The sequence below is a fragment of the Rattus norvegicus genome, chromosome 20, assembly GCF_021556685.1.
Source record: "Rattus norvegicus strain SHRSP/BbbUtx chromosome 20, alternate assembly SHRSP_T2T, whole genome shotgun sequence".
Lineage (NCBI taxonomy): Eukaryota > Metazoa > Chordata > Mammalia > Rodentia > Muridae > Rattus > Rattus norvegicus.
This window is the reverse complement of record NC_141553.1, coordinates 36583148-36602114: the sequence shown is the minus strand read 5'-3', so window position 1 is coordinate 36602114 and position 18967 is coordinate 36583148. Positions and strand designations below refer to the sequence as shown.

The 18967-nt window shown below is 41.6% G+C and overlaps 2 protein-coding genes across 3 annotated transcripts in view; one reads left to right on the top strand and one right to left on the bottom strand.

Moving 5' to 3' along the window:
• Positions 1 to 18967, top strand: part of Tbc1d32 (TBC1 domain family, member 32) — a 227906-nt gene that overhangs the window by 104994 nt on the left and 103945 nt on the right. The window contains exon 22 of the mRNA XM_087598465.1: positions 3602 to 3690. Within this exon, the coding sequence (XP_087454591.1) occupies positions 3602 to 3690 (89 nt within the window). The remainder of the gene's footprint in view (positions 1 to 3601; positions 3691 to 18967) is intronic.
• Positions 9808 to 17970, bottom strand: Msl3l2 (male-specific lethal 3-like 2). 2 transcript variants are annotated; one of them, NM_001419552.1, is given in 3 exon segments: positions 9808 to 11797; positions 16919 to 17019; positions 17806 to 17970. In NM_001419552.1, a coding segment is annotated over 1 exon segment (1116 nt). In that variant the 5' UTR covers positions 11471 to 11797; positions 16919 to 17019; positions 17806 to 17970; the 3' UTR covers positions 9808 to 10354.

The window sequence follows — 18967 nt, the reverse complement described above, 5'->3', positions numbered from 1 at the left end:
ATTATTCATTCATAGTTTTACTTAAACTTATTTATTAGTTATACATTGCTATAAATTACCAATAAATTTGTGAATGTATAGATGTGTGTGAGGTTATATGTGTGTTATGATATATGTGTGTGTGTATGTGTATATATATATATACATATATATACATATGAATGAATGGGATAGGATCTCATGAGCTCAGGGTCGTCTTTAACTTGCAATAAATTCAAGGATGTCCTTGACCTTCTGATCTGTTGTTTCTACCTGCTGAGTGCAGGAATTGCAGGCATGAGCTACCATCCCTAGTTTATCATACTGAGAATCAAACCCAGGACCTGGTGCATGCTAGGAGACAATCTACCATCTGTGCTGTACCCTACCCCAGTATATGCATTCTTAAGTATTGAGCCTTCTATCCTACTAGGTTAAGGTTACCCTGTTTTCTAAGTTAGGGCTTTACTGCTGTGAACAGGCACCATGACCAATGCAAGTCTTATAAAGGACAACATTTAAATAGGGCTGGCTTACAGGTTCAGAGGCTCAGTGCATCATCATCAAGACAGCAACATGGCAGCATCCAGAAAGGCATAGTGCAGGCCGAGCTGAGAATTCTATATCTTTATCTTAAGGCTGCTAGCAAAACATTGGCTTCCAGGCAGCTAGTACTCAGGTATTAAAACCACTCCCACAGTGACAAACCTACTTCAACAAGGCCACACCTCCAAGTAGTGCTACTCCCTAGGCCAAATATATACAAACCATCAATCACACCTGTCCATTTTTGCTGTGCTTTAGTTAGTATTTATCAAATATATTTTAATTGATTTATTACTTCTTCCTCTCATAAACTCATTCCTTCATCCCAGATCCATGTGCTGGGACATTTTCTTGACATCTTTCATGAAGGCACTGATACATTTCATTTGACTTTGTCTCTTACCTAAACCTTCCTTTGCTCGAATGGCCATAAAAATATTCTCTATTTAAGTTCACTGATCCATTTATATATAAAGTTCATAAGTCTGTACTCAGGATGTACACAAAACAGGCCTTTGTGTTTGGTTTTTAAATACTTAGTTCATTTGTCTTTGTTTTTGGAGATGTAGTCTCTCACACTGAAGCCCAGGGTGGGCCCAGCTCACTGTGTAGCTCAGCCTGCTCTCAAACTCAAAGCAGGCCTTTTGCCTTAACTTCTTTCTTTTGATTTCCAGAGTGGTTGTACCAGCTTGTAATTCCACCAAAAATGGAGGAGTGTTCCTCTTTCTCTACATCCTCACCAGCACCTATTGTCACTTGAGTTTTTGATTTTAGTCATTCTGACTGGTGTGAGGTGGAATCTCAAGGTTGTTTTGATTTGCATTTCCCTGATGTCTAAGGATGTTGAACATTTCTTTAGGTGCTTCTTGGCCACTCAGTATTCCTCAGCTGAGAAATCTTTTTAGCTCTGTAGCCCATCTTTTAGTAGGGTTATTTGTCTCCCTGCAGTCTAACCTCATGAGTTCTTTGTATATTTTGGATATTAGCCCTCTATCAGCTATAGGATTGATAAAGATCTTTTCCCAATCTGTTGGTTGCTATTATGTCCTAATGACAGTGTCCTTTTCCTTACAGAAGCTTTGCAATTTTATAAAGTCCCATTTGTCGATTCTTGATCTTAGAGCATAGGCCATTGGTGTTTTGTTCAGGAAATTTTCTCTGTGCCCATGTGTTCCAGGTTCTTGCCCACTTTCTCTTCTGTTAGTTTTAATGTATCTGGTTTGATGTGGAGGTCCTTGATCCACTTGGACTTGAGCTTTGTACAGGGCGATAAGAATGGATCGATTTGCATTCTTCTACGTGCTGATCGCTAGTTGAACCAGCACCATTTGTTGAAGATGCTGTCATTTTTCCACTGGATGGTTTTAGCTCCTTTGTGGAATACCAAGTAACCATTGGTGTGTGAGTTCATTTCTTGGTCTTCAGTTCTAGTCCACTGATCTACTTGCCTCTCTCTGTACCAATACCATACAGGTTTTTTTGTTTTGTTTTGTTTTGTTTTGTTTTGTTTTGTTTTATCACTTTTGCTCTGTAATACAGCTGGAGGTTATAGGGATGGTGATTTCCCCAGAAGTTCTTTTATTTTTGAGAATAGTTTTAGCTATCCTGGGTTTTTGTTATTCCAAATGTGTTTGCAAATTGCTCTTTCTAACTCTGTTTAGAATGGGGTTGGGATTTTAATGGGGATTTCATCGAATCTGTAGATTGCTTTCAACAAGATGGCCGGCCATTTTTACTATATTAATCCTGCCAATCCATGAGCATGGGAGATCTTTTCATCGTCTGAAATATTCTTCAATTTCTTTCTTCAGAGACTTGAAGTTCTTGTTATATAGCTCTTTTACTTTCTTGGTGAGAGTCACACAATGGCATTTTATATTATTTGTGACCATTGTGGAGGGTGTCATTTCCCTAAATTTTTTTCTCAGCCTGTTTATCCTTTGAGTAGAGGAAGGCTACTTATTTGTTTGAGTTAATTTTATATCCAACCACTTTGCTGAAGTTGTTTATCAGATTTACGAGTTCTCTGATGGAATTTTGGGCTTACTTAAGTATATTATATCATCCGCAAATAGTTATATTTTGACTTCTTTCTTTTTCAGTTTGTATCCCTTTGACCTCTTTTAGTTGTCTAATTGCTCTGGCTAGGACTTCAAGTACTATATTGAATAGCTAGGGAGAAAGCGAGCAGCCTTGTCTAGTCCAATGTATCCTTTCAGATCACTACAGACTAAGGCTGGTCTTCAATAACAGCAAATTGACAGAAAACCCACATGCACATGGAAGCTGAAGAACAAAACCAGGAGCTCCCTTAACTTCTTAAGTGGTGGGATTATGCCTTTGGGTCGTTACATCAGGCAAAACGCAGAGCTTTAAAGGAAACTTTGTAGAGATGGCTGCATCGACATAGAGATTTGTGTGGTGCACTAATGCCATCAGTGCTTGCGGTAGCATTCTGCTCCTGCTTTTGAGGGATGGCTACATAATGGGACATCCAGAGGAACTTTAAGAATACGAATGCTGGAATCTCACCTGTAGTTTCTAGCCTTAATAGCTCTTAAGTAGACTAATCTCTCTGTTTGTCCTTCTGTCTACTGATCATGTATTTGTCAGTCATCTTTCTGTTTCCTCCATGATGACATTATTCTTCCAGTGCTATAAACTGCCGATTTCTACACATAGTCTCAAATAGCTACTCCTTAAAAATGTTCATAGCAACTGTTGTTGCTTCCCATTTGTAGATTTTATATTGGCTTTTATCATCACTTTGTATTTTAGGCACAAAATTATTTTCTTCCTCATGCAGTCTGCTAGCCAGGTTGAAAGTTGGGTGTGTGTTCTGCTTCTTCATTTGGACGCAGTTTAGAAACTTTTCCAGTCATAATGGTCAGGCCTCGCCTAGACCACAAACGCTAGGATGAATCTGGGCCTGTCTCATTGCAACTCCTCATGGCTTCCAGGTGGTTCCAGGGGGAATCCATGATTTGGAATCCCAAATTTAAATGTATATTTATCGCTTTGATTGCTTTGAACAGCTTCTGTAAACAGACTCTCACTGTTTCTTTGTTATCTTTAGGATATATTGGATAGGCTTATCGTTTTGAACTCTGAAGCTAAGATTCGGTCTTTACTGAATTATGAACAATCACACACCTTTGGCCTAAGGTAAGCTACTCAATTTAAACCATATTTTACAAATTAATGGCATTGAGCATTAGTTCTTTATATATCCTGTGTGAATATGTAGTCTATGTACATGCGTTGAAAGTGGTATACAGGCATGGGGAGGCAACTTTGAAGTCAGATGTGTTGCATGGTTCCCCTCTCCTTTATTGACACAGGGTCTGTCAGTGAACCAACATTGACTGGTTGGCCAGTAAGCTTTGGGCAACCTGCCTGTCTTTGCCTACCTGCACTGAGGTTCCAGGACAGTCTGACCTCTATGTAAGTGCATGGGATAGCTCAAGTCCTTATGTTTGTATGCACTGAGCTGTCTCCATAGCCCAATAATCCATACTACTACAAAATGCTAAAGTGGGCTAATTTAAAAGTCATATATGTAAAGATAGTCTGTCCTTCTATAACATTATAGTAAAAGCAAATGACACTTGGGGTTTGTCACGGCAGTCTTTGTATGATTAGTGGCTGTTACTTTTGTTCAGCATATAGGGACACATCAAGGACTGTTTTCATTGAGATTTCTTAGGAGTCACATGGAGAATCTCTCGTCTGGTTTGTGATTAGACCCTTGCCATAATAAAGCTTTGAAACAGGAATATACATGGGTGGTTGTTCTTGAGGCCCAGACCTTGCCTCTTGGTGTTGATCATTGATTCTCAAGGTTTAACTTCCTGGTTTAGTTCATATTCCTTGATATTTTATTTAGCATATTCCAATGGGGAAGGATGTGCTTTGACCAGACTTAGGAATCCTCAGTATTTTGGTTAAATGTGTATGTGTAGCTTTCTTTCCCATCTAAAAATGACTGCCTTGAAAAACAGCTGATTTAAGGAGAATTTCTTTTCGTAGGTCCATGGGTTTCTATTGTATTAGCAAAGTAACTTTCTCAGTATGAGGCAGGCCGGGGAGATGTGCTGCATAAGAAATGCATCGAGTGCTGTTCTAAAAGGCGGAGTCTTTGCTGCTAGTGCGTCTCCCAGCTGTATACTTTAACTTCTTACTTTTTACTTATTCATAGCTGAACTTAATTTTCTGACTTCTTGGTTAAAATATAAAGAGGCTGCAGCTATTAATGTTCTTTTAGATATTGTGCTATTTATCTCAAAAAATGTTTCTACATTAGATTTTAGCTATTGATCTGGGACAACACATAGCAAGAAGACACGGTATTATAGATTCAATAGAATTGTTTTGTATTTTGAGTAATTGAAAATAGATTTTAGTTTCTTACTATATACCAAGTAGATACCTCTTCTCTCTTGTGTATTCCTTTTGAAGTTTGCATTTATTTGTTTAGTGTGTGTGCATTTATTTGCACAGTGTGACACAGGTGGTGGTCAGGGGCAACTCGAGAGTTGGTTCTGGGGCTTGGAACTCAGATAGTCAGGCTTGGGGGCTAGTGACTTCACCCCGTCTTCTGTCACCTTACATCTCTTTTGTGATAGTTTTAACAACTGTTCTTAAGAAAAATGATTCCTAGGATTTTGTTAAATTAGACAAAAGAATATAAAACTGAAAGTTTGTAATGAGTATTTTCTGCATCCTTTCTACACAGTCTTATTGAATGTGTATGGCCATCCCTCTGCTGATAGAGAGAGCGCTCCTTTCTAGCAGTCTGAATTCTGGACGGGCAGGACAGTATTCCTGTGTGAGCTGCACTCATACAGCTGTCAAATGCAGGACACTCACCACACTATCCTTACAGGGGTGTGGGAATTACACACCAACAATTCAGCGGGCTTTCACACTCAGTACTGAAAGTTCTCACAAATGGTCCTTTGTGTTTTCTAATACTTAACCAGCTCTATTCTGTTTTATGTTTTACTAGCAAACTAATATTACCAGGCCAGCCATCTTCAACACACTGCAGAGTAATTTGCCACATTACCACCTTAGTGTTCACAGAAAAGGACTATATGTAGAAAAGGTTGCATGTTAATTTGGAGCTTTTTGGCAGTTCCTTTTTTCAATCAGAGTTTTGCTATTTTAAGCATTACAAGTGATTTGTGTATGTGCCTATGGAAACACCCCAGCATAAATCATACATGTAAAGTTGTTTATGGAGGCTAGTGAGGGTGTCACATCCCCAGTAACTGGAATTTCAAATGATTGTGAGACACCTTCTTGTAGGTCTTCTGCATTTTTTTTTAAGGAATTGTATTCACTACTTTTCTCCTTGGCTGTACCAAAATACCTGACAGAAGCAAGTCCTGGAAGGAAAGGTGTATCCAGTCCCCCAGGTTCAGGGTACATTCCATCATATCAGAAAGGCTTCATGGTATAGCTAGAGGCAACTTTCCTTATTGTGTTTCCGTTAGGGATCTGAGAAAGATGGATGCCGGTGCCCAGGTGGCTTTCTGCACTTTATGAATCTAATGCCCTCAGCCTATGAGAAGGTGCTGCCCATATTTAGAGTCTCCTTATCTCAGTAAACCCAATCTAAGATACCTCTCACGGGTATACTGAGTCTCATCTCCTGAGGGAATCCAGAGCCTGTCAAGGTGACCCTGAGTATTTACCGCCATCATGATCAACGTAGTTTCCTTGCATTCGGAAGCATTTTCATTGCCTCATTCAGTTGTCGTTTGAGGGAATTAGCTCACTTCAGTCCATTCTTCAGTGTTCATTGAGGTCCCATATGATAGGCTGTGGTGTCCCATTATGCCCGAAACCTTCGCTCCTGTGCTTTGGAACTTTACCTGGAAATTTCCCTTCGTACAGTCGCAGTGCTGTGCTTGGACTCTATCCGCATTATGACGTCCTTCTGTTGCTTATACCAATCTCTGCTTTTCTCTGCTTCAAAACTCTAGAAATAGCATTAATGGTCCATTTGCAACAACTTGTGTCTAAACACAGCATTGAGACTAATACGAGATTCAGTGAAGTGTGGTTTATGGCTTTTCACGTTTCCATAGCATCACAGATTACTGAGAACTTTGAAGTCCAATTTGCCAAGATGGTCTTAGATAGCTTTCATGGTAATTCTCTCTCACTCAAGAGCATTGCTTCTTTGATTAGTCCCCGTGCTCCTTCTTTCTAGATCATTCCTAGCAGGTGAGGCTGTGTCCATACACCCACCCTCCGCTGAGCCAACTACACATTGTAGGGTGCTTGGCCCTCCAGCTCCCTGCAGCCAAGCTCTTTCTCTTCCTTGCATTCGTTCACCTCTGTTTCCTTCTCAGGCAACTTCACATTGGCTCTGAGTTTGTAACCTGTCAGAGCTGGGCAGCCTCCTGTTTCAAGACCAAGGTCACTGTCTGTTGGTGATTCTAGTACATCCTTTTGTGCCTGATTCTCATCCCGTTTTAACTTTCAATAGCATTTGAAATAGTGGGACATTGATTTTTATGTGTTAAAAAATTGTGTTTGGACACAGTGACGCATGCCCGCAATCCTAGCATTTGAGAAGTATAGATAAACAAGAATTATTTAAGGCTATCCTTGGCTATATGGTGAGTTTGAGGCTAGAGTGAGATATATTCGAGTCTCATTCAAAAAACAAAATGGAAAACTACATTTTTGCTTCACTAATACTACATACGTCTGTAGCTGTAACGTCTAAACCGTTCTCTGAGAGTAATCTTTGAAATACTATAGGTTTGGTTCTGGACAAGCCTCCCAACCCCAATACTCTTATTACGTTTGGCCTTTTGACATCTCAATTCACACATTTCTCAGGCATCAGAAACTTAATATGTCAAAAAATTGAACTCTGGGATCTCCTATTCCTCCCACGAAAGCAAACAAAATGAATCTTTTGTTTTTGTATCATTCAGCAGCCCACCCATCTCTTTGGTTGCTTTAGTTTGAAAGTCATCTTTTTTTCTGTTTTTCTGACAGTAATTTATCTTTATTATAAATAAATTAACCAATATGGGAAATTAAGTAGAGTAAGTTAAGTGAAATTCCTATCAATTCACAGTATCACTATGAACATTGAAGAAAATTATTCTAGACATCACTGTGTTAATATGCATACACAGAAATTAATTCAGTTATGTGGATGGAGTCAAGAGTGCCACTTTCAATTCTACCTGAACTCCACAGGCAGGAAAAGACTCCCTAGTGAGACGGAAGGAATTGTTGAATTTCAAATAACTTCAGTAAGTACTTTCCTCAGGATCCCTGTAAGGTTAAGAAATAAGATTATGTAAAATCCTTCAAGAGATCTGAGTATTATATTCCTCTTTGGACAGAGCTGATGGACTCTATGGTGAGGAATGAGGACATTAGTGCTCCCGTTGGCCTCCCACGTCTCCTGGCTCTGTCTTCGTCTGTTTTATGTTGTCATCTCTGAGGCTAATAATTATGGAACATTTTATTTGCTCTGTGGTTCTTATGGCAGGGAGGTCTGAAAACCACGGTGCTGGTGTCCAGACCATAGCCAGAAAGGGCCCTCCCCATGCCGGGAGCCAGAGCTCCTGTGGGAAGACTGAAAGCTGAAGGGTGCAGAGCCAGACTGGTTCCTTGTTACAATTAGGGTCTGGTAATAAAACTCACCAGGGCCTTATGGGAACCTACATGGGCCCAGGGGGAAGTCAAGTTTTGAAGGTGACATCCCGTCGACCTGTCTCTGTATTCTAGGCCCTACCTGTTAGATGGCGTACACTTACCAAGCTTCTACTACATGAACCCATGAGTAGTGCACTCCACCTACACCTACACCATGAGTTCGCGGATTTGCCTAATTCTGAGCCTGCCTTCATGAGTCAAAGGCCATCCCTTCCTCTTTACATTAGGGAGATTGAACTGACCAGAGTGATCGGGGGTCTCAGTATAGTGCCTTTTATATATAAACACAATGCTTGTTAAGTTTTATTTTGTTTGTTTTTTAAGGACAGGGTCTTTCTATTTACACCAGGGTGGCCTCCATCTCACGGCAGTGTGCACCTGCTCAGTCTCCTGAGGGACTGACTATGTGTTTTACCCATTGGCACCTGGAGATATTAGCTAATGGATTAAGATTAAATAAAGGGTTGTTCTTCCAGAGGACCTGGTTCAATTCCCACCGCCAACATGGTAGATAGCAACTACCTGGAACTGCAGTTCCTGGAAAGTTAATGCCTTCTTCTGGTTCCTGTGGACATCAGGCATACACATGGTACACAGACAATGCACCCGTATACATTAAAAATAGTTCACTCTGCTTCTGGTCACTTAAGAGCTGTTTTGTTCTAGAAGAGGGTGATCAATGGCCAGGAGGTAGGATGTGGTTATTATTCTCTCCAACCCTATTGTCTCCCAAGTATTCATAAATTAATAGAGTAAATTAATGCAGGAAATAAACAGTGATATTAAGCCTCCGTTCTCTTTTCCCATTTTGAAAATCAGAGCGAGACACCTTTGGAGAGCTTTCTTGATCTATGCCCTCCCTTCTGGTGCCCATTATTTATCTGTTCAGCTTTGTCTAATACTCTGAGGAGGAAGGCAGAGTCCTTATCTCCCTGAAGCACAGTGCTCTATGCTGCCTCTAGGTCTCTAGCACAGTCTTCACTTTTCCCTCCACACACGAAATGGCCCATCTTGAAGGACAAAGCTTGTTCAGTCACAGACAGCAGATTCACAGTCCCTTCCCAATGTGACCTTGGCTTTTAAGGTTACTCCCACAGATTGAGTCAACACTTTTCTTTTAAACATTTATTTTTGTGAAATTGGTTAATGAAAAGAATTGCCTGAACTCTTTCATATTTCCTAAGGTTTAGCCATTTAGTTTTCCTAGCCATCTGAAGTATTTAGAGAAATATTTTTCTTAGGATGTTTTATTTCAACCTAAAAACTGCTTATTTCATGGTAAACACCAAGTAACAGCATCATTCAGTATTGTTTTCTTTGTATCAGATTGCAAATTCTAATTTGTAAAATTGCCTTTTAGAATTTATATTTTATATAGTAATTCTTAAGTATACATTTAAACTTAATATAAAGTGTTAATGTAATGCTCTCATTGAGGCTATATAATATCTCATATTGTCAGGTTTCTCCAAAACAAAACTAGGGAATCTACTTTGTGCAACAGCTTATGAAATATTGGTTTTCTTTTAACTTTACATTTATGCATCAATAGTAAACTGTATAAAAAGAGAAGCTTTATGAATAATTTTGTCAGACAAAAATGCTTTATTTAGACAACCAAAGATAATGCTTCACAGAAAGGGAGCTTTTACAAATTCTATAGCTGCAAATTCTCTTTTGCTGTCAATGTTTGTTTTCCCCAGAATTTGAGATTGCCATGTGTCCAAATATGAACTCATATATGCTGATCAGAGTCCTTCAATCTCATCACACTAGAAGGGTCTTCAAAAACATTTTGCTTGATGCTAAGAAAACTAAACAGTGTAACTCTCGTTAATGACCACTTGTGATGTCTACCACAACAGCAGAACCTATGTATAGTTTCATGAATGTTCCCTCACATACAGCTAGTGCAATGGCATGTATTTTTATAAATTAACTAATGAAGCAACTTTACCTCCGTACAGGCAAGAAAACAAAACAAAGCTCAGGAAGTACTTGTTATCAAAAATAACTGCAGTATGTGAACAACTCAAATACTGAAGCCTGCCCCCTCTCAGGGTCCCCACTCCCCCAAGGTGGGCCAACCTAGAACACAAAACACAGAGCCAGGTGGGACTGCAGAGACTTTAAAACTTTAACAGATTGTCCTGGGGTTCTTGCTGCTATAATGCGCCTCACAGGCAGAGACATAAGCTGACTCCAGGAAGAAGTCAGCCTGGTATTCTGCTAAGAACCTCAGAAAGAGATCCAAGTGCTTCAGTAGTGCCTTCAGATTCTTCTCGGAGAAGGACATCTTTCCAAGAATCTCTGGAAGTTTAACAAACAGTCGAAGTAAATGCTGTGCGCCATAAATGTAGGAGGGGGGAGGTGGCTGGTGTCCCGGGGGATAGTTGTCCGGCACAAGCTTCCAGGACAGGATCTCGTTTATTTCCTCAGTTGTCCCTTCAAAGCCAGCAAACATGGCACTCCCTTCCTTCCCGGGAGTCAGAGCGATGGGGGAAAGTGCTGTGCTGTGCACAGGTGTCTTTTGCAAGTGCGGGAACAGCTTGGGCACACTGCGCTTGGCCTGGGGCGAGGCCCGGTCCTCAGCCTGCCAATGGCAGTGGGTGCTGTGGCGGGTGGACCGCCTGGGAGCCCGCGCGGCATCGGTCTCCACCCTGCGCCTCTTGGGGGCGGTTGGCCCCGCCATGGCCTGGCTCTCGGAGGGCTGTGGGGGAGACGGGCCCGGCCAGGGCGCCTCCTGGCTCCTGCCGGCATCGCTCGCTCGTTCCTCGGTGGGGAAGAAAAAGGTGGAGGAAGTGACCATTTCGTACTGGGCCTGTTCCTGAGGGTACAGCAGCACCAAGGGGAGCGCGTGGTCGAAGGTGATGCGCAGCCCGTCCGCCATCTCTCGGCACAGGCCCACGCTCCTCTCCGGCGCCGCGCGCTGGGGCTGCGGCCGGCGGTCCCCCGAGGCCAGTGCGCTTGCCGAGAAGTGGCGCACGTAGCACTCAAGGATGGCGCCCACATTGGTCTGGCAAGGCAGCCTCACCAACCGCCGCCTGCGGTTGATGTAGTAACAGTCGTCCGCCAGCCGCTGCTGGAGCACTTCCGGGATGGGGATGCGCACGGCCCGTTCGTCCGCTTCCCGTCTCGTGTGTGCCTCCACTTCTTTCTTGCCTTTAGGCTTTGGGTCGCCATCGCCTCGATCACTCCCTCCTTCATCCTTACCCTCGCCGTCATCCTTAGGAGCGCAGCCAAGTGTGGCCATGGTCGTCACCGGCAACGGGCCCCGCTCGCCCCTCTGGCCTGGGCGGCTCTAGCGCGCCGCTGCTTTTCTGGCTGGTTCACACTGTAACCTGAGACTTCATTTGTACCAGGGAGCCAGAGGTTTCGGGCTGTCACCTCCCATCTCAGCCATTCAAATGGATCAGAGAGTCTGGAACTTTCTGCCAGTTTTGTCTTCCTCAGTAACGATATGACGATCTCAGCGCTGCACAGCACTCGTGAACGCGGCAGCGGTCAAGCTGGAAACGCAGCACTTCCTGAGTCGAATTGAAATTCAGTTCGTTTTTCTTAGGGACCAGCCTCTATATGACTTTAGGAGAAAAAGAATAATACAAAAATTTAGAAATAAATTTAGATTGGAAATTGGTCATTTTAATGTAATAAGCACAGTTGAGTGTTCGTTAATATTCCATTTTATCAAATCACCTAGTTATTTATTCTCAGGAACCCCGTTACTAGTTAAATCTGATTAACTTAGTAATGAGAGTTAACATTACCTTATAGAAAATATTTAATATAAAGTAGAATATAACCTTGAGTACATATTGCTCATTTTTAAAATTTATATGTTCACAATCACAAACACCCAGTACTTTCTCTTCTTTAAATTAATTTAAATGATCATCTTATTGCTAATTGTTTAATTGACAACTAATGTTTTATTTTACATATAGAATCTCCAGTGTTTATAAAATTAGGATTCATGAACATTTTAATTAAAACCTAGAGATAAATCTGTGGACAACTATAACTTTTTTCAACAAATTCTTACAATTGGTATTGTCAATGTTAAAGAATTGGCACATTTTCAAATTATACATTTCTATCTACCCTCTTTGCATGTCTCAAAGTTTGTGGCTGTCTCCATTCTGCCAATTTGATGAAATCTATTTTTTCCATTCAGTTGTTCACTGAGTCAGAAAATATTTAAGTCTCCACCAAGCACTATGCTACTCTATTTAGATATTCTTTGTGTGTGTGATACTTGTCTTTTGTATTCTATTTATTTGGGTTCTTTTTTCTTCACATTGCTAATTTTTTTCCCTCCTCTTCAAGGTCAGGGTGCATCTATTTCCCCCCCACAGCCCCCAGTTAGAAAAGTTTTATGGACATAAGACTAGTCCTCTGTTATTTCTCTGTAAATGGCCAATGACTTCCATTAGTAGTTCTGGGGTGTGTGTTTTCTGATACAGTAATCTTGCTATGCAGCTAAGTATATGGACCACTGCTAGGTGCTGGGCACTGCAGATGTGTTCCAGTTTCCCTGACAATGATCATTCCGTACTAACCTGGTGTCTTGGTGCCCAGGCTTAAAGCATTGCTTTGAGCACACATACAGATTCTATCAGATTTGCAAAACATATAAATTCACCAATACATATATATAATATGTAAATTCAGTGTTCTCCTAATTTATACTCTCTCTATATATTATATATATTTTATATATACATTGTATATATATATATATATATATATATATATATATATATATATATAAAAACTATGTATTTACAAAAGTGAAAGCTAAACTGAGGCCACAGGAGGGTTTAAAACCTTTCTGCAACTCAGAACAGAGTGAGCTAAGTGAAAAGATTAACCAAAGTTTCTACTCACTCTTCAGGGCTCATGCAGAGTCCTGGTGGCAAACATTTAATTGGGGCTGGCTTACAGGTCAGAGGTTCAGTCCCCTATCATCAAGGTGGGAGCATGGCAGAGTCCAGGCAGGCTTTTTGAGATTTTCTTTGTCAATGCAATCAGCACCTTAGCCTCAGGTAGACTCTTCAGAGAAGGGCAAAAGCAGCCACATTCATACCACAAAACCAGTCTCTAGGCCACATACTGAAATTATTCTCCTCTGAAACCTCTTGGGCCAGGTCGACACAGTTCAATCTCTCACAGCAACAGTCTTCCATATTCCTCCTGGGATAGCTCATTAAGTCCCACTTAAAGCATCCCTCAGCTTTCCAAATCAAAGTCCCCAAATCCACATTCTGCCAAACAAAAGCATGGTCAGGGCTATCACAGCAGTACCCCAGTCTCTGGTACCAACTTCTGTCTGACTTAGGGTTTTACTGCTGTGAACAGACGCCAGGAACAAGGCACAACTTATAAAGGACAATATTTCATTGAGGCTGTCTTACAGGCCAGAGGTTCAGTCCTTATCATCAAGGCGGGAGCATGGCAGAGTCCAGGCAGGCATGGTGCAGGAGCTGAGAGTTCTACACCTTGATCTGAAGGCTGCTAGCAGAATACTGACTTCCAGACAGCTAGGAGGAGGGTCTTAAGCCCACACCCACAGTGGCACACCTACTTCAACAAGGCCACACCTCATAATAGTGCCACTCCCTGAGCCAAGTATATACAAACCATCACACAAACTAACTCTGCCCCCTTTCTTTCTTCTACAAATGTGTAAATATTGAAAACGTTGGGCTTCATACTCGTGTGCAGACTTGGTATACATGCCTACTGATTTCTATAAATTGTGTCCCAATTTTCGGTTTTTGACTTATCAGGCAGGAAGTTTCCTCCAGTACTGTGAGAGGAAAATTCTTATATCAAAGAAATGAATGTAGTTAAGTAAGATAGAGCCGCATATGTGAATACAGGAAATATATACTCTATATGATTAGATAAACTTGTTTGGGCTAACAGCGGTGTGCCTGTGTGTTTCTTCTCTCTGTCCACCTGCAGACTGTCTCCAACAAAAATCAACCTATTCAGCGTTACATTAGAGAAAGTATTCAGGAAGGGGCAAAGAACTATTTAACATGTCATCTAGAGCTTCGAGCATAAGTTTGCTTATTTGTTCAGTCCGAGCAAAAGCGAAGACCTTCTGTGTATACACTGACATTCTCTTCCTTGGAGAGCCTCTTCTTGTTAACAGAACACAGAGAAAATGTTATTTCATAGTCTATATCAGCAGTTCTTAATCTGTGGGTCATGACCCCTTTGGCAAACCTTGAAGTCTAAAAATATTACGCTAATAAAATATTAATTAAAATTACAGTTTCAAGGTAGGAACAAGAGTTTTATGGTTGCGGGTCACCAGAATACAAACTGTATCAAAGGGTTGTAGCATTGGGAAGGTGGAGAGCCATTGGGCTAGATGACATCCGCCAAACACTGGTTTTCATTTATTTTCATTAAGTAATAATCCAAGTAGTTTAAAAAGTCACCTAGTGTGGGAAAGCTTTGATGGTGAAGACGAGTTCTTCCCCCTTCCTTCCCCACTCCCTCATCCCACCCTGGAGAGGCTCCTGCTTTGCTGTCTGGTCACTGAATTATTTCCTTTGGAATTTATATTTAGTTCTTTAAGTAGCTGAATGTACGTATAACACTGTCTTGATGTTTCAAAGTCAGACTTCTTGTCTCTCATCTTTAGGTATCTGGATGATTAGAATTTATATTTCCTCTCTCTTCCTCACTCCTGGTTTTACTTTGTTCTTGATGGGATCATCCTTGAAGCCTTACATCATTACGTCTATATAAATATTATTCATTGTTGGTTCAGTAGCAGTACAGTATGACTATTATTCTTCCTATAACTTGATTTTTCTTTAATACCAATACGATTTTATAGGTGCCTTATTCTATATGTATCTTCTAACTAAGGTTTCTTGAGAATATTCCCAAACACAAACCATTCCTTCCCCAATACCGTATCAGACTTACTCAGTGCTATGAAGCCCTAGGCCTGTGCACTGGTTCTGATTTAAATTACATCATTTTGGGACAATCCCCTAAAGTAGTTATTTTCAGGCTCCTTTAAAAAATAGATAACTCAATTAGGGCTCAGACAAAGTCAGCTATTTACTTGAGTATTAGTAATTTGTAAAACTGGAATTTGAATCTTGTTTCCCTGGTTTCGGAGAATGTAACACCTAACCCATGCACCGCAGAGGTTCCCCATACCATCATCCCAGTAACACACACACACACACACACACACACACACACACACACACACACCACATACACACACACCACATACACACACAGACACACACACATACACACAGACACACACAGACACACAAACACACACACACAGACACACACAGACAGACAGACACAGACACACACACAGACACACAAACACACACACAGAGACATACACACAGACACACACAGACACACAAGCACACGCACACAGACACACAAGCACACGCACAGACACACACCACATACACACACACAGACAGACACAGACACACACACAGACAGACACAGACACACAGACACACAAACACACAGACAGACACACACAGAGACAGACAGACACACACACAGACACCACATACACACACAGACACACACACAGACACACAAACACACACAGACACACAAACACACACACAAAGACACACACACAAACGCACACAGACACACAAACACACACACATATGCATACACACACAGACACACACACACACACACACACACACACACACACACACACACACCCCACTGTATTAGTGACTTTTCTCATTGAGTGACATGACAAACACCCAATAGAAGCAAAGAGTCTATTTGTCTTGCCCAGTTTGAAGGCAGGCAGCCGTGCTGGAGAAGGCATGGGAGCAGCGGTGTGGTACTTTGGAAGATGCTTCTATCACTTCAGTATGCAGGAAGCGAAGTGATGGAGCTGCTGCTCAAGTTGCTGTCTTCTCTTTTAGGTAGTGTGGGACCCCAATCTAAGGCATGGTACTGCCCACATGTAAGGTGGGTTTTCCCACTCAAGTCAGTCTAGAAACTCCTTTATAGTCATGCCCAGAAGTCTGTCTCCTGTGTGACTTTAGAACCTGCTAATATGTTCATGGTCAATGTCCCTTGCTTTGATGGAGCCATTTTCTAAATAAGAAAGGCCATGAAGTCACATGCAGTAGCACCTTAGTTGGGGGCAGTCAAAATAAAACTTTGGGTTTACAAGAGTTACCCAAAATGTTAGGAAGAGTAAAGATCAGAGACCTCTCAGTACAAGATATAAGGAGAAGCTTCCGTGGAGGCTGAGGCATCTGCCACTTCAGTCCTTGGGAGTTTGCCTTCAGAGCCCTGACGCCTCTACCTCAGCCTGGCCGCTGTGGACTAACACCGTTTGGCAAGTTCACTTTTGAGAAATGCTGAGATAAAGCCTCTCAAAACTATAGAGTGATTTCTTTTCCCTCCCAAATTTATTTTTTCCTCGAATTCCTAAAATCACTTCTCCACTTAGTTTTTTCAAAAGGGCAATAATTTGTATCAAGAGTATTGTCACAAAGATATAGTATCACTAATAATATTGTCTTATATTGACAGTAATTCTTAACAGAAATCAAGTGCTTTTAGTTTTAGTCCTCTAAGCCTGAGATTACTAAAATCCCCAAATAAAAGTGACAGCAGTCGCACGGTCTCACCTACTGGTAAGTAGTTTACGAAAAGTCCTTACCTGCTTTCCCACAGCTGGGGAATTGCAGTGTTTCCCATTTCGTCATTTATAATCTCCTCTTCATATATGTACTCACGTCGTCTAAATCACAAAATGAGTACCTTAGATGAGAAAGGAAGTAGAGATGGAAAAAAGAAACCTGGTTACTAGAGAGATTTATACTTTATAGAGACAAGCATGCCTAGTACAATTTTTTGTTGTTAAGATTTGTTTGTTTATTTATTTAATGTATACACATGCTCTGTTTTCATGCATACCAGAAGAGGGAATAAGATTCTATTACAGATGGTTCTGAGCCTGTGGTTGCTGGGAACTGAACTCAGGACCTCTGGAAGAGCTACCAGTGCCCTTAACCACTGCGCTATCTCTCTAGCCCAGCTAGTACATAGTTTACGTCTACAAACTGTGACGTTTGAACTGGTATTTTTTAACTTCCCTACATTATATCCACTTTTTGTTTCCTACTCAAACAGTCTCAGCTGCATCTAAGGCTGTATTTTTGTGGGTTTTGTGCCCCCACTGTGCTGCATTAATCTTGTGCTGGCTTGGGGTGCTAGATGGGCATTCTCAGGACTTGCTACGGGATAAGGCCTAGCTTATTCTTCATGGCACAGATAACCGTCCCTAGAGCCAACAATTACCTTATTGTGTAATGGTTCAGTGCTATGAGAGCTGGATTACCTCTAACATATGGCTCTAGAATACCTCTCCAGAACCTTTGTCCCATGAGACTTTTCTAGAGAAAAGTTTCTGTCTGCTCAGCCCAGAGAGGGTACTGACAACAGATCGGAGTCCACCAAAGTCCAACTTAGGAAATGCAGAATCTGGTGCAGGTCAGTGGAGCAAGAATGCTCAAAGGCAAACAGCCATTTCTCAGAAAAGCCTACCTCAGTATGGTGAGGATTCAGGAAAGCTGCATCCTGGCCGCTCTCTACAGGAATCCTAGCCAACCGCCATTCTTTCTCAGGCCCAGTTGTTGACTGCTTTTGAAGCCTTGGAGGGTGGTGGGGACCTTGAGTATCTTGCCAGTTTCAGTTTTCACCGGATTCATCTGGTTTACTTCCTGACTCTCTAGCGCCCCCTCCCACCAGGAGAAGATGTTGCAACTTGGAGGAAATGGCTACAGCCCAACCGGTGGCCCTGCCCCCAGTGACTAGGGCCCTCCCACAACAAACATCAATCAAGAAAATGCCGGACAGGCTTGTCTTTTGGCTAATCCGCTGAAGAAATTTTCACAGTTGGGGGTTTCCAGCTCAGAAATAACAATAGTTGGTACCGAGTTGACACAATGCTAGACAGCACAGCTGCACAGGGACATTTGTCTTTGTAGGTCCGGCTTCCAGCCTTTAAGACCAGAGGTCTCACCCCAGGACCTGTCCCACAGCTCCAGGCTTCAAGGTGATCTGCAGTTCCTGACAGGCAGACCTGCAGGGCTGCTCTCAGCTGATACTTCTACATCCCAAGAGCCTTTGAGCTGTAAATACTTCCCTGAGCTATAACCCCATAATTGTTCTCAGCCATGACTATCCTGCATCTACTGAGTACAGACCTCTTTCATTTAAATCCTCCATGGTGATCTCTTTTTTAGTTGCTTTACCCTATTTAAAGGCTGGTAATTCCGAATTTACAGAGTACTTAGTATTTGTACTCCCTGCTGTCTGCTCCCTCTCTTCTTGAATTCTGCTGGAGCAAGAGAGAACCTGTTAGAAATATAATCGGATCTTCAATTATCTGGGCACATTACACTCAGCTATCAAAGAAAGTGGCACTTTTATAGAAAAAGGTTGAACTGACCCTAAGAACACAGTAAATTTTATGAACATATGAGTTATACGTGCAGCATAATCTCTAGTTTATGTGAAATTTTCTCTAGCTACAGAAGAAAAACTTATAAGTCTGGCTTATAGATGGTACTGGGTGCTACGCCTGCAGCCTCTGCTCTTTTGACTGTATTTCAGAGAGGGGCTTCTACTTACTTACTCACTTAGTCTGGAAAGAAGCCTTTAGGTTTGATTTTTATAGCTTCAAGGGCCTTGGCTGATGAGCAGA